General features: G+C 44.4%; 2 protein-coding genes across 3 annotated transcripts; both read left to right on the top strand.

Moving 5' to 3' along the window:
* Window positions 1-15,786: 15,786 nt before the first annotated feature.
* Window positions 15,787-25,713, top strand: LOC128301953 (acetyl-coenzyme A synthetase). Of its 2 annotated transcripts, none has more exons than XM_053038638.1 (7): window positions 15,787-16,831; window positions 21,467-21,662; window positions 21,764-21,986; window positions 22,035-22,530; window positions 22,604-22,772; window positions 22,842-23,031; window positions 23,099-25,713. In XM_053038638.1, the coding sequence occupies exons 1-7, from the start codon at window positions 16,518-16,520 to the stop codon at window positions 23,539-23,541; spliced, it is 2,031 nt and encodes a 676-aa protein (XP_052894598.1). In that variant the 5' UTR covers window positions 15,787-16,517; the 3' UTR covers window positions 23,542-25,713. The 2 variants fall into 2 exon arrangements, with proteins under 2 accessions (XP_052894598.1, XP_052894599.1); XM_053038639.1 differs by having other exon boundaries at window positions 21,764-21,997; window positions 22,067-22,530.
* A 779-nt stretch (window positions 25,714-26,492) lies between these two features.
* Window positions 26,493-27,813, top strand: LOC128305882 (inositol monophosphatase 1). Its single transcript, XM_053043512.1, has 4 exons — window positions 26,493-26,715; window positions 26,793-26,926; window positions 26,990-27,355; window positions 27,418-27,813. Exons 1-4 carry the CDS (start codon window positions 26,653-26,655, stop codon window positions 27,677-27,679), a joined length of 825 nt encoding a protein of 274 aa, XP_052899472.1. The 5' UTR covers window positions 26,493-26,652; the 3' UTR covers window positions 27,680-27,813.
* The last annotated feature ends 11 nt before the right edge of the window (window positions 27,814-27,824 follow it).

The following is a 27,824-nucleotide window of genomic DNA, read 5'->3' as shown; positions in this document are numbered from 1 at the left end:
CAGGAACAGACACTATAAATGAATGATCGAATCTTTTTAATCTAATCACTCACCACAATGGATCTGCGCGACACAGGCCAGGAACAGAGCAAGTACGACGATCGTCTTCATGTTGAGAGCCGAGGATCGGGTGGTTTGGTAACGTTGGATGATGGTTTATTGAGCGTTGGATGCTGTGAACTAATTCTCTACATGCTTGTGGAGTCTATTTATACGGAACAACATAAAGAATCTTCCTTGATTCTAACCCGACAATTAGTGTCCAAGAATTGAAGGCTCGTGTTCGGAAGGGTCACGTTTAAACGATAAGCGTTGGTCGATTGATGAGTTGTCAGGTGCAAAATTGTGTCTTTGTGATGTTGTACGAATCAAACGGGATTAAAACATACGAACAATCAACTCGATTGGTAGCTTTTTTCAACTCTATTGTCCGCGATACAGTAAAAAAAAGCTTTGTTGCAATTATTTTCTCGCACGATCAGTCAGTATGAAGCCTTACAGGGCTTGGGGGGCGTAGTGGTATTAACGATAGATGTGATATGACGTGCGTACCTTATTGTATCGCCAGTAGAGGATCAATCCCCTTGAAGGCCCAGGGCGGAATTATAGTTGGGGCCTCTAATTTTAAAATCGATGCAGGAGGGAAGGGGAACATTGAGGGGACTTGAAATGAGACAAGGTGAAAAGCGCAGTAAGAAAGGGCCTACTCCGCCTACCGTTTTATTCGCCGCTGGGCGACCCTAATCATCTTCTTCAAATGGTCCGCCAGGGCCATCACCATCTTCGAATACAATAACGGAACCGGCTATATCACCACCAACACCAGTTACCACTGTATCTGTACTCTTCTAAATGGAGCTACAATCATACGTGCGCCAATTTCGAGAAGCAGCACGTGGTGGAATTTACAACTACAGCATTCAAGGAGCACTTTGCCATCGAATTGGTTCGCTCGCAGTGCTTCCGGGATATTCGCCATGCAACACTCAGTTGCAGCGGATACAAGAGGGCACAGTATCAAAATTCAATGATCATTGTTTGTGCTTTTGGGCAAACCAGATCTGTTCATCACCGTGACTTGTAATCCGAGTCTTGATAATAGGAATATAGTCCAGTACGATTTGCAATACAGAATGAGCGAGTTACTAAGTTGTGAATTTCGATTCTTTTATTTATTTGTTATTTAGTAGATTGTTTAACATTGTGTATCTCATTAAGCAAACAACGCAAATTTTATTTAATAATAATAGTAATTTGTGTTATGCACAGCCGGTTAGATTTGCATAGCTTTTAGCATTTGAAAACTAAAATCAAGTCAAGTTTTTGTGTTGAAAGACTACCTCTATGATCAAACAAACATCAGCAAAGTATCGAAAACAAAGTTCCCTTGCGTGCAACTCAGAGTTCTATTGCGTAGCCCTGAAACCGGGCCGTTAAGCTAGTCTCTATATAAACGTTTGTATGAGCTAAGGAGAACCATAACGCCACTACTTGGATCACATTTTCTACGATTTACGTACATTTATGATTCCTGATTAGTCCAACGCCTTCTACGATTTTTTCGCCCAAGGTACAGTTTCCAATCGGTTTACTTTTTCGGTAACAATCAGCGAAATTTCTTAGCAACCTGTTCCGCTCATGTAGGTGTTTTAGGCGATGAACAAAAATTAACGGTTGACTTCTGTGGTGAGCTCCTACTTACTGAACTTTTTCAACAATTGATCATGTTTTATAGCATTCTTTGATCCATTAGGTGCAGGGCCACGAGAGTTGCCAAAATGCTGACAAATTTGTCCAATGACAGAATCAGCTGGTCAACTGTGAAAACCACTATACCGTAGCCGCGCACACAATTGTTTTCAGATTTCCGATACCAGGAGAGCATGTTTTTCAAGAAGTGGAAAAAATTTGCGCTGCAGGTGAAATAACCTGCCCAACACTATTGCAATAAATAATTTACCCATCACTATTGCATTGCCTACTATCAAACCCGTGAGAGCGTTCACTAGTTTAAGGAAGATGCTGTTTTCAGATTTCCGATACCAGGAGAGCATCCACGGAATAGCACCTAGTACAGCAATTTTGCTCGAAACCGCCGAAAGGTATGCAATGTGTAAACACTAACTTTCCCGTTGGTTGTGAAAAATTTCTTCGAAAACTCCAGTTTCCGAGTGTATAGTTCCAGGAGAGCATCCACGGAAGAGGTAGCACCTAGTACAGCAATTTTGCTCGAAACCGCCGAAAGGTATGCAATATTTCAACACTAACTTTCCCGTTGGTGGAGAAAAATTTCTTCGAAAACTACCAGTTTCCGAATGTATAGTACGAGGAGAGCATCCACAGAAGAGGTAGCACCTGGTAATTTTGCTCGCCTAAAGGTATGCTATGTTTATACACTAACTTTCCATACAAACCAGCTGTTTTCAGATTTCCGATACCAGGAGAGCATGTACTTCAAGAGGTGACCCTCAGCCACTCAGACACCTGAGCCCCTGAGCCCCTGAGTTACTGAGTGACCGGCACTGAAAAAAGACCGTTGATTAGCCGTCAGTTAGACGTCAATTAGCCGTCAATTAGCCGTTAATTAGCCGCTAATTAGCCGTCAAATAGCTGTCAATTACCCGTCGATTAGCCGTCGATTAGCCGTCAATTAGCCGTTAATTAGCAGTCATCTCCAACCTCGTGTCACCTCCCACCTCGTGTCACCTCCCACCTCGTGTCACCTCTCCCCTCGTGTCACCACCACCCTCGTTTCACCTCTATTCTCCCACGTGTCATCACCTACCTCCCACGTGTCATCACCTACCTACCACGTGTCACCTCCTACCTCCCACGTGTTACCACCCACCTCCCACGGGTCACCACCCACCTCCCACGGGCCACCACCCACCTCCCACGGGTCACCACCCATCTCCCACGGGTCACCACCCACCTCCCACAGGCCACCACCCACCTCCCACGGGTCACCACTCACCTCCCACGAGTCACCACCCACCTCCCACGAGTCACCACCCACATCCCACAGGCCACCACCCACCTCCCACGGGTCACCACTCACCTCCCACGAGTCACCACCCACCTCCCACGAGTCACCACCCACATCCCACGGGCCGCCATCTTGTCCGCCATCTTGGCCGCCATATTGTCCGCCATCTTGGCCGCCATCTTGTCCGCCATCTTGTCCGCCATCTTGTGTCCGCCATCTTGTCCGCCATCTTGTGTCCGCGATCTTGGCCGCCATCTTGTCCGCCATCTTGGCCGCCATCTTGTGTCCGCCATCTTGTCCGCCATCTTGTGTCCGCCATCTTGTCCGCCATCTTGGCCGCCATCTTGTGTCAGCCATCTTGTCCGCCATCTTGTGTCCGCCATCTTGTCCGCCATCTTGGCCGCCATCTTGGCCGCCATCTTGTGTCAGCCATCTTGTCCGCCATCTTGTCCGCCATCTTGTCCGCCATCTTGTCCACCATATTGTCCGCCATCTTGTCCACCATCTTGTCCGCCATCTTGGCCGCCATCTTGGCCGCCATCTTGGCCGCCATCTTGTCCGCCATATTGTCCGCCATCTTGTCCGACATCTTGTCCGCCATCTTGTCCGCCATCTTGTGTCTGCCATCTTGTTCGCCATCTTGTCCGCCATCTTGGCCGCCATCTTGTGTCCGCAATCTTGTGTCCACCATCTTGTCCGCCATCTTGTCCGCCATCTTGTGTCCGCCATCTTGTCCGCCATCTTGTGTCCGCGATCTTTGCCGCCATCTTGGCCGCCATCTTGGCCGCCATCTTGTCCGCCATCTTGTGTCCGCCATCTTGGCCGCCATCTTGTCCGCCATCTTGGCCGCCATCTTGTCCGCCATCTTGTCCGCCATCTTGGCCGCCATCTTGTCCGCCATCTTGTCCGCCATCTTGGCCGCCATCTTGTGTCCGCCATTTTGTCCACCATCTTGTCCGCCATCTTGTCCGCCATCTTGTCCGCCATCTTATCCGCCATCTTGTCCGCCATCTTGTCCCCCATCTTGTCCGTCATCTTGTCCGCCATCTTGTCCACCATCTTGTCCGCCATCTTGTCCGCCATCTTGGCCGCCATCTTGTCTGCTATCTTGTCCGCCATCTTGGCCGCCATCTTGTCCGCCATCTTGGCCGCCATCTTGTGTCCGCCATCTTGGTCGCCATCTTGTCCGCCATCCTGGCCGCCATCTTGACCGCCATCTTGTCCGCCATCTTGGGGTGGGAAGGGGGGGGGAGGGGGATGGAAGATGTTACCGCTTGAACAACATGCTCACCTGGTATCGGAAATCTGAAAACAGCTGGTTTGTATGAAAAGTTAGTGTATAAACATTACATACCTTACGGCGGAAAATTGGTTACAAAGTTAGTGTATAAACATTGCATACCTTACGGCGGAAAATTGGTTGCAAAGTTAGTGTATAAACATTGCATACCTTACGGCGCAGTACCAGGAGCTACCTCTTCCGTGGATGCTCTGCTGGTACTATACATTCGGAAACTGGTAGTTTTCGAAGAATTTTTTCACGACCAACGGGAAAGTTAGTGTTTAAACATTGCATAACTTTCGGCGGTTTTTGAGTAAAATTGCTGCAAAATTTTACTCGACCAACGGGAAAGTTAGTGTTTAAACATTGCATACCTTTCGGCGGTTTTCGACCAAAATTGCTGTACAAGGTGCTACCTCTTCCGTGGATGCTTTCCTGGTATCGGAAATCGGAAAACAGCTGGTTTTGTATGGAATTTCGTACCAACCGACGGAAAGTTTGAGCGAGATGAAAGATGCTTTCCGTTTTATTGATATTACTTATTAGCGATCGTTCTGACGTGTTTGATAGTATGCAATAGCAATTGTGATGGGCAAATTTGTCCCAAGCTGCAGATGTCACCTCTGGGAAACCATGCTCTCCTGATATCGGAAATCTGAAAACAATTGTGTGCGCGGCTACGGCATAGTGGTATTCACAGTTGCCCAGCTGATTCTGTCATTGGGCAAATTTGTCAGCATTTTGTCAACCCTAGTGGCACATATTAATGTGAATTTCGATCGCTCGCTTGATTTTCGCGTATGAAGTTTGATGCTCCAATTTTAGGTCGGTTGTCCATGCGTCAAAAATACAAGAATTTCTGGGAAGATCTCTTCGCTCATTGTGAAGACACTTGCGATCATTTCGTCACATTTATACTTGCACATTTACATTAGTATGAAACACACTATGTGCTCCTCAGGCACAATTTGATAGTCAGTAGCCAATTATAGGGATACAACACCACAAAGCACTCACTAATTTTTCTCAAACAAACTGAGTTTTCAATGCAAAAAAACGAGACCGCTTTCAGCACGCACGACAATGTTTTAGCAATACTACTATGATAGGTTCTTCACTGAACACATCGTTTTTATATCAATGCAAACTTGATTTCTTCAAGTATCTTTTTTCATGTTCTTTTTTTAATTTAGATCAACGATTTCGCGGTGATGATCTTCAACCGTATGGATTTAGAATTGGAAATTTTAGAACAATTTCAGTCTAACAACGATGCAAATGTTACCGAGATTACAACAATGTAGTTTGAACAGTATTCTACACGGGGATATGATGAAGTGTTTGGACAGTTTGGGATGGGTAGACATAAGCTGAACCTACAATCCAGCTTCGAATAAGTAATAATCAAGAAAGACAGAAATGGTATTCCAAGAACCATGAAGTATCAAATATCGAACGGAAAAGAAAGTTCTAATGATTGCAATATGATTTTATTCATATTCTATGACAATGCTAGCTATTTCGTAGTACACTGACAGATTGTGTCAATTATAACATCATTAAGCCGGTACTTGCAGAAATTGTGACAATCGAAATACTAAACACCATACTCCACCACAATACTGTTCCGAAACACGCAGGCTGGACATTTTGACGGTTCTATCGGCGAGGGAAAACAATACCACACCACGAGTATCGCAATGGCAATAGCTGACGAATATTGCGGAAGTGAAAACAAGCATGGTTTCTATTCTAGCATCTAACGGTAGGATCATTTACGAACAGATGAAAAAATACCGTTCAAGAAATAGAATACATGAATAGGTTGAAGTAAAAGGGCATATAAGGGTTCACGGGGCGGCCAGATGGTGTATTGGTAGCGCAGTCGGTCTGCACAAGACAGGACCACGGAAAAATTTCATTTGGGCCACCAAACCTCCGTACGCAGCACTGACTATCCTACGGGTAAATAAAGTAAACAAAAATAGAAATGATAGGCTTAAACATCCTAAAGATGTCGTGCCGATAAAGAAGAAGGAGTTTGAATACACTGCATACTTCTCTTGCGTAGCCGTGTAACCGGGCCGATATAGAAAACTCAAATAGAAACAAATGTTTTATATAACCAAGGATATATAAAATCCAAGGATATTTTCGATCAAATTGTTTCCTTTTTAATTCGATTTTGTGCTTTAAATTAACTCTGCTGCTAAATTTCCAAAAATCGCACAATCGGCACAAGTTGTTTGGGGCCCCCAACACGGCGAGGCCCTAGGCGACCGCCTACTCCGCCTACCGTTTGATCTGCCGCTGTGTATCGCGCAAGTGAATAAGAGAGCATGCGATTTATTGTGAAACGCAAAACACTTTACGGTATCGAACAAAAACTGGATATGGAATCGCGTGCACAATTTAGAGAATGCCAATTCGTCCAGGCTGTTTACGCATATTTGAATTCCTATCTATTGCCTATCTAGTTAGCCACGCCATATCCTATATGTTGTCAAACCCTGTATTACATTTAACTAATAAATCGATGTTATATTTATCATTGGTGGTTGGTAACGATGCTGGTTTGACACAAAAAGAACTCTCCTTCTCAGATACTTCCAGAAAAATCCCCTATGCGTAGAACTGACTATCCAGTTACGGGTAAATAAAGTCAAAGAATAGTCAGAAATGGTTGGCCTAGACCTAGGAAGTGGTTGTAGTGCCACTATAGAAGATATCGATCTATTACTGAGTTTCTTCTCACTGAATTTAAATGCTCTTCTGAGTCTTAACTTATGTGGTTAATAAGTTTCAATTATTTATGACTTACACTTACACTACGACTGTGTAGAAGCGATTCCTTTGGGGTCGTTTCACTATTAGATCAGATATGAGCCTGTAAAGTATAACAATTCAAGTAAATACAGATGAATGAAACTTTTTTTCTACCAACATCGTTTATTGTCATGGTTTTTGTTGTTAACGCTAGTTCATGTTGTATAGTGTACAATCTTCAAAGTATTTATAACTGTTCTCGTTTAGGCTCTGAATGTCTTCATTAAAAAATATTAGAAGTGAATCCAAATATGTCTGTAGCTTCGGATTGCGAACGTTCTACGAAAAGTTATATAAACAATATTGATTGCTTTTTTTGATTCATTGTGATTTCCATCATTCTGATTTTAGGCGAATATCATGAAACCTTTCATAAAATTGTCATTCTTGATTAGTAACATGGTGGCTTGTGGGTGGTGCACTTGCAGTCAGGAACACAGAAATATCCACTCCAGAAGAATCCATGCGGACAGTGCTCCTCCTCGTACGTATGTTCACAGCTAGGCTTGGTCGTAGTGGTCACATCGCAGTCATCGTGATAGACCTTTTCTTCGACATAGTGCTCCACGCAGTACGGCTTGGGGGTCGTGGTCGTCGTGACACACTTCGTGCACGTGGGAACTCCACAATACTCATGCTGGACCTCCTCTTCACTGGAATGGTCTCGGTAGCTCGGTTCGTAGACCGCCGAAGCACACTTCTTGCACGAAGGTACTCCACACTTTGGAGAATACGATCCAAGACAAGCTGGAAGAAGAATCACAACACTTCGATTATCCTATGCACCTGCATTTGGCAAACGATCTTCCATACCTGTAGCAAACACGACGACGCACAGGAAGCTCAGGATGTACTTCATCTTGCGGGATGGAGAGTGTGTTGTGTATCTGCGATTCGAACTAGAACCAATGATTGAATGGATGTCCATCGCTTCCGCTTTATATAGCGACTTTTCTTCCTGTTTCCCATCTCCAGACAGCAGGGATCCTACAGAATAGACGTCCTAAGAAACCCGAGCGCATTGCACACAATGTACATTCCTGCATCAACACGCGTTCGACTACAATGTCGGGCCATGAGACCGGCGTATCCACGTGTTGGTCCGAGCAGCCGAGCGAACTGTTATGCAATGGCTGTTGACATCAATCGGAAGTCACGGGCCATTCTTCGGATAAACAACCTTCGGATACAACCGATGGGAACGTGTCTTCAATTCGTGCGCATGTGACTGATGATCGAACAAAGAACGCACCGTATAAAAGCTTAGACCTCCATGCATTCGGCATTCAGCCAGACACACCTTCAGCTCCATTCTCGTAGGAATCAGCAACATCTTCAAGCAATAACACCAATCATGAAATTCTTCTTAGCCGCTTTTCTGTTGGTAGTGGCCGTAGCTCAGTTGGCCGAAGGTAAGAGAAGAAAGCTGGGAGATGATGTGGACATACAGTCTAGCGATCGTTTGTCCTTCTTTCTTCTGCAGGAGGTTGTTATCCGGTGACCACGTCCTGCTCGAGCTGTCTGAGGCCGCTTCCAGTGCACTATGAAGCAGGATACGTAACGCCAGTGAGATGTAACAGCTGTGAGAAGAGGTGCTGCCCGATGGGCTACAGGCAGGAGGGAGGACATTGTGTTCCGGATTGTGCCTGTATTCGCCAGCTAGTGTCGCGGTATTGATCGGTCGGCAATGAAGATTGCAAATTGTTTCATGTTTCTTGAATAAACCGTACCATGACCGTTAAGTCTTGAATAACATTATTGTTTTGTGTCTGTTTTTTTTCGAGATTTGTTTGCCTAAAATATCTTCCATTTGTTGCATGCTGTTTGATGATTACCCACTACTGTTGTGTATTACTGTTGAATGTATTTTGTTTTATGATTTCTATGTTATTATATTTTGTTTGCTTTGTAGATAATTGCTTCTATTAGACAACTATTCAAGATGAGTTAGCGATGAAGGAAGTGTGAAATCCACAGACGGATTAATTTCAACTCTCATATAAATGTAACTGTAATGCTTGAAGCTAAGTAAACCAAAATGTAAAAATAAATTCGCATCAACACGTACTCAAGTTGCCTCAGATGGCTTTACGAAACCCATTTTTTTTTTTTGTAAACGTTCAAGTGTAGCACGAGTTTTAGCGAGATTAATCGTACTGGCACGTGTATTTGCACATTGTTTCAACAATTTTGCAGACGTTGTTGCGCCAGGGTTGAACAATACAGTGTATGTACAATGATTTACCAAAGAAGATATTTTTGTTTCATAACAGATGAACTTCTTGTACAGGATCAGTTAATTTTATGTTGGACTCATTTTATTCCCTTATTCTGACATTGTATGGCGTATCGTGTAATTTTTAAAAGTTAGTTTTACTGCTCATATTCTATAAATTAATCTCGTCTGTTAGCAAACGCAACAGCACGGTGGCTGCACGCGAATTTGGCTCGAAAAATCCTGCATACATTTTGCGCCATTCCAGGTAAATCCTTCAGGGCATTGGTGTTCATCGTGGGTTTTTGTTTGGCAGCAACAACCCAACGCTTCGCCACAATCGACTGTTTTGCAGCGCGTTTCACATATGACACATTTGCTGTTGCATGGACCGGTAGGAAATCCTTAAATATGAAAGTGCACATTAAGGTCAAGCGCCATATATTACTTATGCTTTTAAATTTACCTGATATACCACGTGCAGTTAGGGCGATCACAACAATCAACACTAGTGCAAACTTCATTGCGTACATCAAATACGACCGAGACTGTGAGACAAACTCTTGATGCTATTGTTGTAACATTCGCTTATATAGTGGATAAGTTTAAATTAAAATAATTATGTAGGTATGATTATACCAGCTGCTACTCCTAACAGCTGCACACAGAAAGGGATAATCGATAAAACGTGCAAAATGCATAAACAAATAATGTACCTATTTACAAAACACAAGAATATTTAATAACCCAAAGAAATCGAAACATTGTTGTTAGAGCGACACAAGTTCTTTATTGTTCGCATACACCTAATGTTCACGAATCGTCCGCTTCACATTCGCACTTCGGGATGCTTGAACCGCTGTTCCCGGCCGGTTCCTTCGTTAGTGTTTCACATGATTCCGACAGGCAGAACTCTTCCACGGTTTCACTTCCCTGTCCATAATTCTGATAACCTGCGGCGGATAGAGAAATTGTTTTTGGCATAACGTTAACATAGAAAAATCGGAGAATGAAATAATCCAGGCGGGTCAGCAGATTAGTCTTACCTAGTATCATCTGTGCGAACAGTACCAACAGGACAGCGATATACGCAAACAATTTCATCCTTTCCACTGAATTGAACAAAATATTTTATTGAAACTCGTTTTCGAACAAATGGTGCTGATGTAGATTTGATCCTCCCTTTTATACCGGTTGTCACCACGTGCGTAGAACGCTGCCTAGCTGCCATTAACCATCAATCGGCACGTACCCTGCAGCAAAACATTTATTCCTGTGGTACAGCATGCGTGTACGTCTGTTGAAACTGCTCACAGGTGTATTGCAAACGAATTGATGTGATTTTAAAATATATATAAACATTACATTGTTGTACATTACCAGTTTTGACCAGTGAAGGTTTAGATACGCAGTTCGTCGAGTAGATCGCGTGTGAAATTCGGAGCATTATTTTTCCATTTATTCATACTTTGTTCAGCAGATTTACATCTAATTGAACATTGCAGCAATGTAGCTAAGTTTATCCTGTCTGTTCATTCTAATAACTTCTTGTTTTAGAAAGAATCTTTGTTGATATTAAATTCGTTACCGAAGAAAGATATTTAAATAAAGAGTTGCTATTTCCCAAAACCTGCTCCAAAAGTGCCCCGACCATTAATAGGCACCCACACTGGCTGTAAAAGAGAGAATTATGAATTGTAAAGCATGTGCAACAATAAGTACAAAAAAAGGTAGTCGAATGTTTAAACTTCTCGGTAATTTTTTGATAGTTATGTATTAGTAGTTCTGATATTTTGTGTGTATGGAAAGAAAAATCGTTATTAAACCAACTTTGACATGTGGCGGCTGTAGGGGTTAGTAATACATAAACATGGGGACAATCGGTACAGAGTACCAATAATGAGCAATCATATTTTTTTGAATTTGTTATGTTATGTAATTCCAAATCATTATGAAAAGTGATCGAATTGAATCTACCATAAACTTGATACAGTAAAAGTGAGTTGTGTACGGTAACTCTCCATTGACCCTCGACCCGTAGAAGTTAGCAGACTACCCGAGTTGTGACAGTTGTCAAAAACATGTATACATCGTTATGCATTGTCACGCTTCTAGTGATGGATAACTTCCCCCCCTCCCACATATACACACAGACGATCGCAAAACGAAAAGTATGCAAACCGCAGAACATACGACAAGTTTTAACCTGTATGCAATCCGCATTACAACGCAGTATCTCTCTATCTTTCTCTAACTCTCTCTCTCTCTCTCTCTCTCTCTCTCTCTCTCTCTCTCTCTCTCTCTCTCTCCCACTCTCTCTATCTTTCTCTCTTTCTCTGTCTCATTCTCTCTTTCTCCTTGCTCGGTCATTCAATAAGAGCTAATAATGTTAAAAATGTGTAATCTTTTCAGAATGTTACGAGATTTATTTTGGAATTATTCAGATGAAATTTAGTAAAAGCTATCACGTCTAATGATGGAATATTCGGCCGAATCTTGGCTTATGCATTCCAAGAGTACAGCATTCTACCACAGACGGAAAAATCACTTACGTTTGAATTAAAAAAAACTCTCATCTATTACAAAGAAACGATTGCCATGCATTTCCATTTACAATTGTCCATAGCAATGATATGTGGTTCTAGCCTAGCAAAGATAATTAAATCAAACCCCACACGAAAACGTAAGGTCGTTTGTAGAACAGCCAGCATAGGCTGGTTAAGCGGAATGAATGGAATTAATATTCGATTGTAACATTCTTCTTTTTTATTATTTATTCCTCCACGGTCAATGACGGCACACGTTCACCTGTTTGTTCCGTGTCTGTGCCGTGTGTGTGGTTATGTGTAGACACGAGTCCAGTCGGCAACATGACACCCTGACACAGTCCTAGGCATAGCATATGACTTTGGATCAGGTCAACGGTGCAGTGCATGCAAAGGACACACCTCTCACAGTTCGACCGGTCACCGATCTGCCAACGCTCTTGTATTGCACTTTGCTTCTGGAATCACGAACATATACGTTACAATCGGCATTCTGGAATCACCGTGTTGACCTCCAAAAGATTAGCGCTAAAAAGGTTGGCTTGTCATTGCAGCCACCGGCCGCAAAGCATGCTCACTGATAGCACATGCTTGGGGCATGCGATGATGGCAGTCAGTCGTGCGTTGCGAAACGGGCACGGAGATGCAGCAGCGGGGACGGTTTGCCCGTGACGTCACCAGAACGTCATCTCGGCGTTGTTGCGTGATTTGGCTGCCCTTTCCGTCTGGTGCGGCAAAATTCCCGCACCGAAACCAGACGCGCCCTGCACTCCCATTGGTTGGGAACGCAATCGAACGATGCTGTCACGCAGCGCACACTCGCCGGCAATGCAGAAGGCAAACGGGAAAGGGCGACACATCACTATCATCAGACGGCCGCAAACGGATGATCGGTTTTGGTTAGCAAATTTCGCTCTTTGTGTGTGTTTGTGTGTGATTCGAGACTGTCTGGTGTGCGATATGTTACGAGCATGATCACTGGGAAGAAGCGGATCGTATGTTGTGACCTAATGCACTGATTATGATGATGGATTTTGCTCTTGCGAACTGCATGTTATTCTTCTCACCTTTGGTTGAATGTAGACTGATAAAGCGTTGTATTAGACCAATGGATGTTAAGAAGAATGTTATTTTTTTAATTTCTCTTCTTAAGGGCGGATATAAAGTCAGCATTTTCTAGAAGAAAAATAGTTTTAATTTAATTTCCTCGCTGTTTCAGGTTGCCGTAATTTGTCACATTACACTTCAATCTACCGACACATTCGATTCTTTAGCCCGAAGAGTATATAAGAAGGCACAATAATTCCAACGTTTAAACTCATTTTTCTCGTTTTTCAATAACATTTTGCAAATTGTTGCCGTGATTGGCTTGTCACTTTTTCATCAGACTTTTTTCGTGCAATTTATTTAACACTTATCGCATGCTTTTAATTTAAATTAATTCTCATTCTTCTTGGTGTAACGAAGACTTTACGAGATCGTAATTTGCCTGCCATTTCAGGCTTGCTAGAATTTTATGACCACGTAGCCAGATAGTCACGGTTGCGCTACCATGTACTCCACCGGAATAACCCATTTAAATGGAAATAAATGGATTACTATACTACACTACTGAACTTCACTGAGCATATATCTTCACATGAGAACAACTGGCAAATTTATGGACACATCAACGTCATCACTGCTTCTCAATTTAGGCCTATCACGCCCCTTCTGTTAATTTCGGCAACTCTACGGACCGGCATCGTCCGGCATCATTCTAATGGCATATCCTGGCAACCGAAGTCTGATGTGTCTAATCCGCGGTAGGACAGTGAGCTCATATGCAGCATTAGCCATTGTAGCTTATCCTCCTTAATTGTCCTTCCACACATCTAGGCGTAATGACCTGGCCTATTTCTAGTTTACCGGACTTATTGTACCACATAGCAAGGAGCTAGTCAGTCCTTGAACAGTCCGGATATGCTGTGTGAAATTGACATCGCTACCAAATACGCTTCCGGGCATCTTTGGAGTCAGTTTTGGAGAAAGTCCATGCTTCAGAAGCGTATGTGAGTAACAAATCTTTATAAGATCTATATAGTCCCACCTTCGATCGTTCGCTCCAACAGGTGTTTCGAGAGGCAATCAACAACCCTGCCCGTATCTCAACTTTAATGCTATTGCCGGTTCTGACCTTTGAGCCAGGACAGGTGAAGTTTTGAACGATGAAGTTCAAAGGTGCGATCCTCTATCTGTACGTAATCCCTCCATAAGTCATAATTTGCATTCAAAAGGCTCAGTAGGGGGGGTCCATTTGGGATTTGCCCCGTAAATCTCCAACCCCACAATATCTAATGGGGTATTATATAGAAGTGTAACAAAGCATCCTTAATATGTAGTTGTACTTCATTTAATTTTGAATACTCTTGATAAATGGTAATAATGAAAATAATAATGACAAAAAATAATTCTTGAATGGTGGTGTATTGGTAATCCTTGTAATTGGTGGTGTATTGGTAGCTGAATCGGTCGTTACACGACAGAACCGAGACAAAATCCCATCCGGACCAAACCCCCGTAGCAAGGACTGACTATCCGGCTACGAGGTATTAAAGTAAGTCGATACAGCCTGGTCGTTCTTCTGAGAAACAAAAATCTGATGTAGTATATTTCTGGTAATATTAGTCACTTTCGAATCCCTTCTGATGCTAGGTGTGTACGTGCAGTTGCTCTTTCAACTTCCAAACGAACCCATCTTAGTCAACCGACGTTCCAAAGGTCAGCAGAAAAGGTTTCCTGTAAAAATGACGAAATGATGCATCATCGCTAAATGTACGAATGCTTATCAGTGTGACCAACCAGATCGGTACACATTTCTTTTCGAAACTCACCTAAAATAGGACGCCCTATGTGAGTGTGTGTGTGTGTGTGTGCACACCATGCACCGGACAAAGGAGATGTGTGCAATTAGACGACCCTCGACCAGGGCTATACCGTGTGCCAGAACTTAACATTGCCAAATGCTATTTTATGATTAATTCTTCGTCCCCAGTACCGGCAGGGGAGTACACTTGTACTCCATGCTGGCGAAATTGTGCTGCGAACAGTTAAAAAATCGCCCTACTCAGACGGCTTAAGCCAGTAACACGGAGGGCACTATGCAACTTGACCGAATTTTGACGAAATCCAGCCCGCTGACGAAGTACTACGTTGGCCGTTGCCCTCGGAGGTCGCGCCTACGAAACACACACGTCGCAAGCCGGTGAGTAATGTTGCGAAGGGAAAGCCACGTAAAGGCAGATACGGTACGGCGACATCCGAATGGAAACAATGACAACCAAAGACAGGAAGGAAGGAAAAATAAAACAACGAATTGTGTTATCTCTGGTGCGATTGCTTTCGGCGCACGAGGGCAAACAATCGAACCACGATTACGCTGTTGCGCGAGAACGCTGACACAGGTGGATCTGGTATGTTGCTATCGGCAACGCAATAATAACTCACAATTACGCACCGTACATGCACTATTATCTTCCCACAAAGTAGGACCTGTTGCATCGTTTGAAAAAAAAACAGATTTCTTGTGCGTGAAATCTACAGCTCATCCGATTGACTGCAGCTTCCTTTTCTTCTGTCGAAAACATCTCGTTCGGTACGAATAAACCGACGGAAGCTATGGAAGCACAAGGGAAAAGACAGCGCGTGCCAACGATAAACAAACCACGCGCATCCCCCGTTCGGGCGAAAGGGATGGCAGATGGCCCTAGGGGAGCGCGTTTAGATAAAGCGCATGCGAAAGAGCGCGACAAAACACTTCTCCCTAGAACGCACGCAATCAAACACGCGATGTGGACGCGTGCGAGTGTATGCGTTACCGCGGTCTGTTGCGATTTCCGTATAACGCTCTCAGTGCGCCGCATGGTAACGCTCATTCATTGTAAGCAGCTCAAACCGTTCGCTTCGTGCCAGCTGCCGGTACGAAAAATCGTGTGCGCGTGTGGTGTTTTGGTCCTTCCAAACAATCGTGTGCGAAGGGCGGCGTAGCAGAAGTGATACCAGCGCGAGAAGTGAACCCCCTCCACGTGGTGGGCTTAGTGAAATAATAGCACTCGCTTTGTTTGCTGTGTGTGTTTTTGGTTTTCGTTTTGGGTGAAAATTACGCACCATTTTCGTGAGCGCGAGAGTATGGAGTAAAGCAATAACGACAACAACAGAAAGCTACTAACCTCTCAACAGTGACAGAAATCATATGCGCGCTGTATCGAACGAAAACAACGTTGTGTGGCTTGCCTGTATTGTGTGTGCCGTACCTTTCACCTTTCCCTCACCCAGGTCTGTGTCTATCGTGTGTGAGTTTGTGTGCATAACAAACGGTGCTACTTCGATGTGTGTGAGTGGAAAAGTGGAAAATTCTCTCTGCGTACGGTACGAATTTTTGCAACAACGCGGTCAGTCGTCTGTGTGAAACGAACCCCGAAACTGTCAAGGTGTCGCAGTCAGTCCGTACCGTTCCCTTAGGTGAGGACACCTCCAAGATCCACCGCGGACAACAAGCAAGTGTTTTAGCAACCTAACCAACCCTACTCGTCGCTAGAATAGTGTTGAACACATCGAGTGTGTGCGTGTGTGTGTGTTTGTTCTAGAGTCGAAGTTCGAACCAGTGACCCTGCGACCGTAACCATGCCATCGGAACCGGAAAAGGTGTTCAATCCACATGCGGATGTCGCCAGCAAGGCGTACATCAACAGCATGCAGCAGTACCAGGAGTTCTACCAGCAGTCGTTGGAAAATCCGGCCCAGTTCTGGGCGAACGTGGCCAAGCAATTTCACTGGGAAACACCGTACGATCCGAAGAACTTCTTCTCCTACAACTTCGACATCTCGAAAGGGCCCATCTACGTCAAGTGGATGGAGGGTGCGTCGACGAACATTTGCTACAATTTGCTGGATCGAAATGTAAAGAATGGTCTCGGTGACACCGTTGCCTACTACTGGTAAGAAAATGGTTCCGCGAATGAGTCATATGTACGGGATAACGGTTGGAATCGTTCGTCCTTGCAAGATTATGTAACTCGCAGCCAACTTGGGTTGTAATCCGTGCATAGCATGCAGTTGGTAGTAGGCGAGCGAGATGTCTCTGTCTCACTTTAGTGCGTTTGAAGAGCGAAGCGGATAGAGCGAGAAGAACGCGTGGAGATGCTTTGTTTCGAGTCCTTCGGGAAGTTTGTGAAGGATGCGCCACACGGTGTGGGGATCGGAACACCCGAACGGAACCACGCAGAAGGAAGACAGAAGGGAAAGCAAATTCGAAGGTCGGATCCGTGAGGTTAGACCAAACCGCAAGAAGAATCCACAGCCCCGTTGCATGGGACGAAAGAACACCTGCAGGCTTACGTCAATTTGATTCATCGATTTTTTTTCACTCGTTTGTTGTGTTCCAGGGCCCCGCGAGTTCTTTGAGAATTTTCGGGGGAGCAAATACAGAGCGAGAAAAAAAAACTATTGGCGGATTACGCACACAGCAAGTGTAGTATCGTTTGTTTGGACGATGCGTACGTTCGATAATTGGTACCACACTCAACTGGAGTTACCATTTGCGTAGGTTCGAACTTCCGCAGGAATTGCCACTTGCGAACACGGTGAAGTTATCGAACCGAATGGGCCTACCCGTGTTCGAGGCGGATTGACCGCACGTTCGGTTACGAGAGCGCCGAATGAATAATGGAAGGAACGCGGTGTTAATTCAGGTCGATTTAATTCGCTCTCCTCCGCACGTTGAGGTTAAGCGTGATACCGTGCCGATCCGTACCGCGCCAACCAACGCGCTCCACCTGAAGGTGGAGGTGCCTTCGATTGAACTGCTGCAGCGGTGGACAAAACCCCGTGGAAGCGAAAGTTCAAGTCAAAGACATACACCGGCCTGGTCGGTTGCTATATCTACGTAGGACCATTACTTGGGAACCAACCGACTGTACCACTGCCGCCTATATGAACTGTGTGCTCGACATGTTTCCTCGTGTAGGGTAAACCGAGAGCTTCCGGACATTCTAAAAGCAATCGCCAAAGCGGTACCCTTCATTCTGGTCCAGATTTGTGGTGTCCAGATATATAACAACAACAAAAAAAATCCCCCTATCCAGACAACATGGAAACTGAAGGCTAATGGTTAAAAATAGACTTCTGTTTTACATTCACAGAATCTTTAACTTGGAGGGTTACTTTTTCTTCGTTCTGTTGCGCCAGTTCATTGAGGTCGGCAAGCTTTGCAGGGTCACTTCTATCCCCCTCCCGTCGGTTGTGTAAAGAATGGCAAATTGCATCCTTCAAAATGTACCAACCAACCAGAACAAGATAGCAGCAATGGCAAGGTGTAGCTTGTTATGAACACGCCGCAAGTTATGCGTTCTTGGTTGTGGAAGAAGAAAAAACCAAGACAACACAGGAACAACACACGGCACACGTGCATTATTGTTCGAGGGCCATCGAATGAACACGATTTTACACATAACTATATTTTATACGAGATTATCTGTACGATCAACAGGTGGAATAGAGAGAAGGACGCTCAAGCATAAATTCTATCACCTCTTCTCTGTCGGCAACAACAAACCTCAAGAGGTTTTTTTTTAATAGAAAGGACCTCCTAAGTTTTGTATTTGTAAGCTTTCTTTGATTTAGTTTACACACCCGCAATTGAATAGTAAAAGTCCTGCGGGGTATGGGGGATATAGATAGAAATCCTGGTGGGATTTTATACAGAGTCTGTCGTGTGAAGAGCGACTCCGCTACCAATATACCACCGATCTGTCCCGAATATTCTAGCTCATTTCCAATTTAATCTGTCTCTTCAATGCCACTCCATCACTCATAAGCTTTTGAGAACTCCCCTTATCGGGGAATCGTTCAGTAGCTAGTGCGCTTAAATGCGCACTAATACACGAAATCTACCAGATGGAGCTGATTGTTAACGTAAATACAACAACGATCGATAGCATCCCCCACCCATTTGGCAGCGTGAAAGTAGACAATCGGTACACATTCGTTAACAGGCCGATTATGAGCGTCTGTCGCGGACGTCGAGTGTACCGAGTGAAGATTTTATGAGACATTGACGTTTATTGCATTCGTTTGCTGTGCTGCTGGTCGTCTATTAGCCACGCTCAATGTTTATTCGCAGTTACGTAAAGCTTCAAAATTCGCATAAAAAGTGGAGGTTTTTTTTTATCGACGCCCGTGCTCCACTATTTGCGTCACCTGTGTGATGTTTGTTTGCTGATCGTGTGAAGTTAATTTGCTACGGGCCTCTTGCTGGGCCGGAGAATTATACCTACTGATGAAGCTTCCCGTAAACAACCATCTCACGTTCCTCACACGTACATAAAATTCAAACTTTGCGAGAAGGTTAAAAAACATTTCTTATACAAGTAGGAATATGGCATAGGGAACGAAGCCGAAAAGAACAAACAAAAAAAAAAGCACACATTCAGACCAAACAAGGTCATGCGCCACACAGATGTAGGTATGGTAACGCTTGAATGCCATCGGCAAAACATCAAGCACTTCTCTCCTTCAAACGCGGAGGAGAACGCGCAAAACGCGAATCAAGCACGTGACCGCGAATGTTAGAAGAATGATAATGGTAGAAGTACACACTCAGCATTTCAAAACCAAGTGCCACGATGCTTCGTTGTCACTCGACTTAATGTAGTTGCAGGTTGGGGTTGGGCTGCTCCACGAAATGGCGCGTCTGTTTACTTTAAAAAAAAAACCATTACACGGAAGATGTATTTTTAAAATTGCTTTTTTAATTAATGGAACCCACTTCCTCGACAGGAAAGTAAGAGCTTTTGCGAAAGCTTTTTACCAAAAAAACAAAAGTACACACAAGCGCGTATACACGTGTCGTTACGGTGTTGTTTAGGTGTAAACATTTTAGAATGAAATTTTCATCGCCTTTCGAACCTCATCCAAGCAGGTTGGGTTTTTTTCGAATGGGAAGTTATTTATTCCAGTCGGTGTAATCGAGCAATACCTCGCAATACCTTCGCACGATATGATGGAGTTGGGTGCTACCGAACGGAACCGCTATTTTACCTTCGCATGCCCGAACGTGATTACGTGATTATGGTCAATTTGTGCAATTTTTTGTCATCTTCTTTTCCGTGGTTTTTTCCTTCCTCCAATCCGCGATCCAAACACTATGTTATCTGTGCATTTTCTATTAATTGTTAAATCATACGACATGGCATCTGGAATCAGTGAGCCGTTCGAAGGGGGGGGGGGGAGTTCTTTTTTTGTTGCTGTTGTACAAAGGAGACTGTTACCAATTGCCTTGTTCAACCTTGCCTGACCATCAGCTTGACCCACGTAGATTACAGCCAAATCGCAATGGATGCGAACTTGAAAGAGTGGTGTGATTATGGCTTTCTTTTATGGCACGTAATAAACGCACTACTGAGTGGCACGACTGTGGTTTAGTGGTATTGGCGCCGGTCTTCACATGACACCGGACCGGTACCGAATCCCATCCTTGTCTGGACAAATTGAAGGAATTCTACTGCCTAGTTAGTAGTACTAGGATAACGTGCTCTTTCATTGTTCCGAGAAGGAGATGTCTCCAAACTAATGCGAATTACGTACTTGTGATTTGGATCCAATAGAGTTTAATTGTTGTTGTTGATTAATGAATCCTTAGCGAAAAGTCTTTCATATAAACCTTTAGTGAGCCAGTCATTTAAATCAGAAATCGACTCTCAAAAGATTTATTAATCCTCCAATTAAACTTTGATGTACAGATGCAAATTCCATCCTCCAATTCAAAGATTCATTCAGATTTATAAACCTTCTTCTGCATCATCTCACCTGGTAGAATAATATTTTTGTGGATGGCGCTGGGTGAAATAAAGTTTAGGTTTGAATGGAAATGTTATAAATATGCTAAATTGTTCTTCTCACGACTTACAAATTCAATTTCGTGATAAAATCTTGTCTGAAGGCATGTCCACTGCATGCTAAACTGACTACTATTCAGATGGGAGTATTCCAATAGATATCCCAGTTACGCGTTACGCGAGTACGAAGTATGTGCACTTACTTCGGCTTTGTTCAGTATATCGCGCCTGGACAATAGTGTCGTTGACGTCAAACACCTCTCTTTCCGTCCGTTCGATGCGGTTTTTGCATAAACTAAAAGTTAGAGGCAATACAACATAACACTCAACTTTTTGAAAGGGGAAACAAAACAAAACTCCCGCCGTTGGGTTTTGTAACGAAAACCACACGGAAATGATTGACGTTGGCAAGGCATGTCTAACAATACCCAGTCCACCCTCTTCTGCACCGCATCCTTCCCGATCGCTGATGTTGTTGATCGATCGAGATTTGTAGCAAGGTCAGCGGGACGTAGAATATCTCCGGTTACACGGTTCCAAGTTTTCACACATTTAAAGTGTGCAAATTATCAAAGTTCAGCCACTGATCGACCTCTAGGGTAGTTCGAACAAAAGCCCCCCCTCAACACGGCCAGTTTGAACTGGTTTCGAAACTTCTTATCATAGTTGCAGTGTGTGTCTGCGTGGTGTACTGATGTGCTTTTCACCGTGACTTTCTCCGTGACCTCGTTTCTCTAGGGAAGGAAACCACCCGGATGACTATAGCCGGCTGACGTACAGGAAGATGCTGGAGGAGGTGTGCCGTTTCGCGAACGTGCTGAAGAGTCACGGCGTACAGAAGGGTGACCGGGTGTCGATCTACATGCCCATGACCATGGAACTCCCGGTTGCCATGCTAGCGTGCGCGAGAATCGGTGCCGTTCACTCGATTGTGGTAAGAACGCGAAACAGCCGGGCACGGCAACGGAACAACAAAAAATGAATAATCGCTCAACTATCTGATACGATTCCTTTCTATTTTGCCATTACTTCCAGTTTGCCGGCTTCTCGTCTGATTCGTTGGCGGAGCGAATGCACGATTGTCAGGCCAAGGTGTTGATCACTGCCGATGGAGCCTGGCGCGGTGAGAAAATCCTTCAGCTGAAGGAAATCTGTGATATTGCAATGGACAAGGCGGAAGAGCTCGGTCATCATGTGCAGACCTGTATCGTAGTGTCACACATAAACCGTGTTACGCCGGGCAAGGAAGATTGGGACGGTTCGTTTGATGTAGGTAGCAGAGATGTGTAGACCAAACCAAACCAAGAGCGAACTACATTGATCTCCTCTGTATTGCAGACTCCCTGGAGGGATGGACGTGATTTCTGGTGGCATCAGGAGATGGAAGATGCCGAACCGGCATGCTACCCCGAGTGGATGTCGGCGGAGGATCCACTGTTTATGCTGTACACTAGCGGCTCCACTGGAAAACCGAAGGGTGTACTGCATACCACGGCCGGCTATCTGCTGTACGCGGCGACCACGTTTAAGATCGTGTTCGACTACAAACCGCTCGACATTTACTGGTGCACAGCTGACATTGGTTGGATTACCGGGCACACGTACGTTCTGTACGGTCCATTGGCAAATGGTGCCACCTCGGTCATGTTTGAAGGTACACCATTCTTCCCGGACACCGATCGTTACTGGGAGATCATCGACAAGTATAAGGTGACACAGTTCTACACTGCACCAACCGCCATTCGTTCGCTGATGAAGTTTGGTGACGAGCCGGTATTGAAACATGATCTTTCCACCTTAAGGTAAAGAGGAATATGATTAATATCAAGCGATGCTGAGACATAACAAAATGTCCTGTGTTCTTCGTGATTACAGAGTTCTTGGAAGTGTCGGTGAACCGATCAATCCGGAAGCGTGGCTTTGGTACTATCGCGTGATCGGTAAGGAGCGTTGCTCGATCGTGGATACCTTCTGGCAGACGGAAACTGGTGGACATGTCATCACGCCACTTCCAGGAGCAACTCCAATGAAGCCTGGCTCTGCCGTATGTATTATCTTAGTGCCTGAAGTATATCAGTAGCAGTTAATTGCAATGCTCATCTGGACATTACAGTCGTTCCCGTTCTTTGGCGTAAAACCAACACTGCTGGACGAAAGTGGCACAGAAATCAAGGGTGAAGGCGAAGGCTATCTCGTGTTCTCACAACCTTGGCCGGGAATGATGCGCACGCTGTTCAACAACCATCCTCGCTATGAGTCGACATACTTTTCCAAGTTTAATGGTTATTATTGCACGGGTGATGGTAAGTGATAGACATGAGGCACGTTGTATTAAGAAGTAGTTATTGATTGTACTGCCTTTCCCTACAGGTGCTCGTCGTGACGCGGATGGATATTACTGGGTAACTGGCCGTGTGGACGACATGCTGAACGTGTCTGGACATCTGATGTCCACCTCGGAGGTGGAATCGGTGTTGACCGAGCATAAACGTGTATCGGAAGCGGCTGTCGTTTCTCGGCCTCATCCAGTCAAGGGTGAATGTTTGTACTGTTTCATCACACCCAACCAGAACGAAACGTTCGATAAAACGCTCATCAGCGAGCTAAAGGTGCTGGTGCGGGAACGTATTGGGCCGTTTGCACAGCCAGACGTCATTCAGCATGCGCCGGGACTGCCGAAAACACGCTCCGGCAAGATCATGCGACGAGTACTGCGCAAGGTGGCAATCAATGATCGTGATGTGGGTGATACGTCTACCTTGGCCGATGAGGCGATCATTGAGCAGTTGTTTGCAAATCGGCCTACAAACTAAACGGCTTCGAAGGCACTGTTCGTTGCAGACCGTCGAGGTTATCATCCTCGATGATGCTGTAGCTCTAAGCGAAAGAGTGCCGAGTTTCGCTGGGGATGGAACTCACACCGATTGTTTCAGGTATCTCACTGGAAAGGATAAGATTCTGTCGGCTTTTCTTCTGTACCATAACCTGCCCGCACATTACCAACCGAGAGGGACACAAATACGCTAATACAACATACGCATACGCATATCGAAAATTAATGCTGGACATCGGGGAACAAATCGGGGGAAAAAGACAGTAAAAAAGCAGAGCCTTAGCGATAGGCATCCTGAATTCGAGAATTCGTGCAAATTTGGCTGGAAGGAAAACAAACAACATGGTGCAGGAACTACCATGCATACCATACCATGCAGTAGCTCGAATTTACCGCGCAAAGGTATCGAAACGAACGAAGCTGGAAAAATCCTTCCCACCGGTGGAAGAGTGTAAGGATTTCAGTGCTGTAGCTTTAAGTGATGCCTGGTGGGTTGGAAGAAGGTTGGATTGGCCTGTTGTTAATCTGATTGGATGAAACATACTTTAAGTAGCTGTTATTGCATTCTAACAAATTTAAGGCTATCTTTGTTTAGTATTAAATGTTGCTAGAGCCCGCTGGGTGCTCCTATGTGCTGGGTGGAACTATCTGCCGCTTCTCGTTTGCCGGTAATCTCAAAAAAAAAGTGGAAAAGCAAAAGGCTTCACATTTAAATTAATTGTTGCATCGATTACACCAACCTCACAAGAAGTGTTTACACTACTTCGACAACGAGAACAAAGGGAAAAATGTAGAGGAGAGAGTGAGAGTAGCAAGTGTTATCAGAAAAGCTATTTAGAGAAGGGTTAGGAAATGTCGCAGAGCGATGTTTTAGGGGGTGTGATAGACAAAATAGGCCAGCGTGGATTAGAATGCGAAGCATACTATGAGTTAGTGAGGAAGTGAACGAAAACACACACACACAGTCACACAAGAACATCTCCCTTTCCGGATCCCTCACCATTCCCCATACACGTACGTCATCATAAGATGGTAGCATTTCTTCCTTTCCCAGTGTGTAATTACTACCGCCATTACTGTACGTACGCAATGCGGGAATAGTAACATCATGGATATTCAGTTAATCATATTTTATTATTTTCACTGCTTTTATTTTTCGCTTATAAGTTTTACCACAAATAAACACTCACAACGCTTGTCTATGGCACGTACCTATACACTTGAAACCGAAAACCATACACCATCATTGCTGTACCCATGCTCTTCCCACGTGTTAACCACATCTCAGCCACAGATTCGATGACGATTCCATTGAGCTACCGCAAGTGTCTGGTGCGGGGTGCATGCCAACTGATCACCCTACGGACGCCCCAGAAAAAAGGAAAACAGAAACTAAATCAACACATATCATTTTCCCCCTCTGCTAGGAATTTCCCAGCGTGGAGGAAAACTAAAACCATTTGTAGAATTAATGAAATCTATGCATCCACAGCATTGTACTAGAAGTTTATCAACTGTTAAAACTCGTAGCGCTATATATCTATTCATGAGGGCCACAAACCGGTGGTCCTCTGTGTTGTTATCTGGATGGGAAAATTGTGTTTCTCTCTAGACCGATAAAGAGGGATAGAGAGAAAGGATGGAAAGCAAAAGGTTTCTGTTGGACTTGCGCACATTTTCTCCAGAGCCATTAAACTAAGCGGGGTGCGATTAGAACACCAGTCCACAGCCCCCAATTCTTATCAATCGCCCAAACAACGATACATATCATGTAGCGTGCCTACACCAACACCCCATTTACCCGGGGAAGGGAAAGTAGGTGGCTCCCATGCAGTGGCCCTTACCACAGCTGTTCCCCTTTTTTGCGGTGTGACTATTTGTAATACTTTTGATAGTGGGCACGGAGCATAATGCAACAGTAGTGCAGCGGCGTGTGCATGGTTGTCCGTTTAATAATTTTAATGTACCTACATGCCCATTCACATGGGCATCCGTATTTGCATGCTGTTCGTTCTCGTGAGTCTATATACAACTTGAAGGGTGTAGTGCTCATTCCAGATATGGCAAATTAACTACAACAATAAAACCATCTCAAATAACTGTACTGAATGAAACGATACTGGAATAAATATACTACCGGAACATATCAATGTTATGCAAAATGAAAAGTAATGCTGCTTTTTCCTAATTCTCTCCATAACTGCAATCGTTCTGAACGTGGTTCATCGATGCAATCATATTGAAAGTGTCGGGTCTTTATATCACGCACTAGGCTTTCTAGGTGTGTATGAATAGAAACATTTTTGATTGAAACCTAATTTCCTGTGAGGATCTTAAGCATATGAAGATTGCTTATCGTGGTTCGAACCACAACCACCCCTTCTTCTGAGTTAGAATGATTTACAGTGAATGGGATCGTTAAAAGAATACACTATCTAATCTTTCGTGTGTATATGGTAGCAGAAAACAAATTTTAAGCTCAATTTGCTATCGAAAAACGAATAATGCATTACGAATTTTAAATTTACGCAACGGTCCGTTCGTATGACAGTTGCCAATTCCCGCATTTTATGCACACAGTTGCAGGAGTGTCAAACTAACATTTCACGAGCATAATTTTAGTTATAAAAAAAATATCTTATACTAGAAGTCACCATAAATTGCATCGAAAAATACCTTTTAGTATGTAGTCTAATGAAAATACTTTTTTTTGTCTTCCAAAATCAAGTAATACAAAGGGATGTGTCATTTGTATAACAGCTTGTTGTTTATACACCACTGGCCGTCATCAAAGCTGTCATCTTGACGAGCTGTTTACCAACAAAACGGTTCCACTCGTGATAAAAGATTACGAGCAGCGATTGCGGGCGCATATTTAGAAGCATAGAAAACGTGAAAAAGCAACGAGTGAGATACCCGAACCAATCCGTCCAGACCAGTCGTGCAAGAGGGCTGCGTTAATGTGCGGTTCAGTTGGTTTAAAGCACGCGAACGGTAAACAATAACAGCAGCTAGGGGTGGTAGTAGTCTTCTAATTGATTGAGCTTTGGGTGTGAAATTTGAACCTGGTGCTATTGCGCTCCACACAAAAATGGCTCTTAACTTGGACGAATGTTACGAACATGTTCTCGGATTGGTGGAAACTGCTGGAAGCGTAAGTTTCATCATCCTCGAGTCACTTCTGCTTCTATTGTGAGGTAATATTGATTGGTTTTGTAACCCTCCCTACAGCTAATCGCTGCCAGAAACTCCCAGCGGAAACGCGTGGTAGAAAAGTCGAGCAATATCGATCTGCTGACCGAAACCGACCAACAAGTGGAGCGCATGCTGATGGAAGGAATCACGGCGAACTATCCTGACCATAAGTAAGCGCAGGAGGGCGAATCGATTCGAATGGTTATTTCGAATGAAATTCCACCCGTTTGTAGGTTTATCGGCGAGGAAGAAACGAGCGAAGGGAAGAAGGCCGAACTGACCGATGCACCTACCTGGATTATCGATCCCGTGGACGGAACGATGAACTTTGTGCACAGTTTTCCACATTCGTGCATTTCCATCGCACTGCTGGTGGAGAAGGTGGCGGAAATTGCCATCATTTACAATCCGATCGTTGGCCAGAAATTTACGGCCCGCCGTGACAAGGGTGCATTTTTGAACGGCAACCCAATCCGTGTGTCCGGCGAAACGGCGTTCGAACGGGCCCTTGCAACAACGGAATTTGGAACATCCCGGGAAGAGGAAAAAACACGCGTTGTCCTAGAGAACATTGGAAAGCTTGTGCGACAGATTCATGGGTAAGAGAATTCGAAGGCCGTGACCGATTTGATGTTTTTCTGTAATATTTTTCTTTCCACAGATTGCGTAGTCTTGGTTCGGCGGCACTCAACATGGCTATGGTGGCACTCGGTGGGGCAGACTTTAATTACGAGTTTGGCATTCACGCCTGGGACATTGCGGCGGGAGATTTGCTGGTGCGGGAAGCGGGAGGCGTCTGTTTGGATCCTGCCGGTGGTCCACTGGATCTTATGTCCCGTCGGGTGCTGTGTGCCAGTACGCAAGAACTTGCCGACAAGGTGGTGCTCGCATTGACACAGTTCTATCCCGAACCGAGGGATTAGAAAAGTGAATCATCGGTTTGTACTTCCATCCCTTAAAAAATACCAATTGTTACCGTACTTACTGTCAAGAATAGTACAACGTGCTAATATCATTATATTATCCAAACCGTGTCAAGAGTGGTAAATAAATGTTGTTCTTAACTGT

Source organism: Anopheles moucheti, chromosome 3 (genome assembly GCF_943734755.1).
Source record: "Anopheles moucheti chromosome 3, idAnoMoucSN_F20_07, whole genome shotgun sequence".
NCBI lineage: Eukaryota > Metazoa > Arthropoda > Insecta > Diptera > Culicidae > Anopheles > Anopheles moucheti.
Note: the sequence above shows the minus strand (reverse complement) of the source record. Positions and strands in the feature narration are given on the sequence as shown.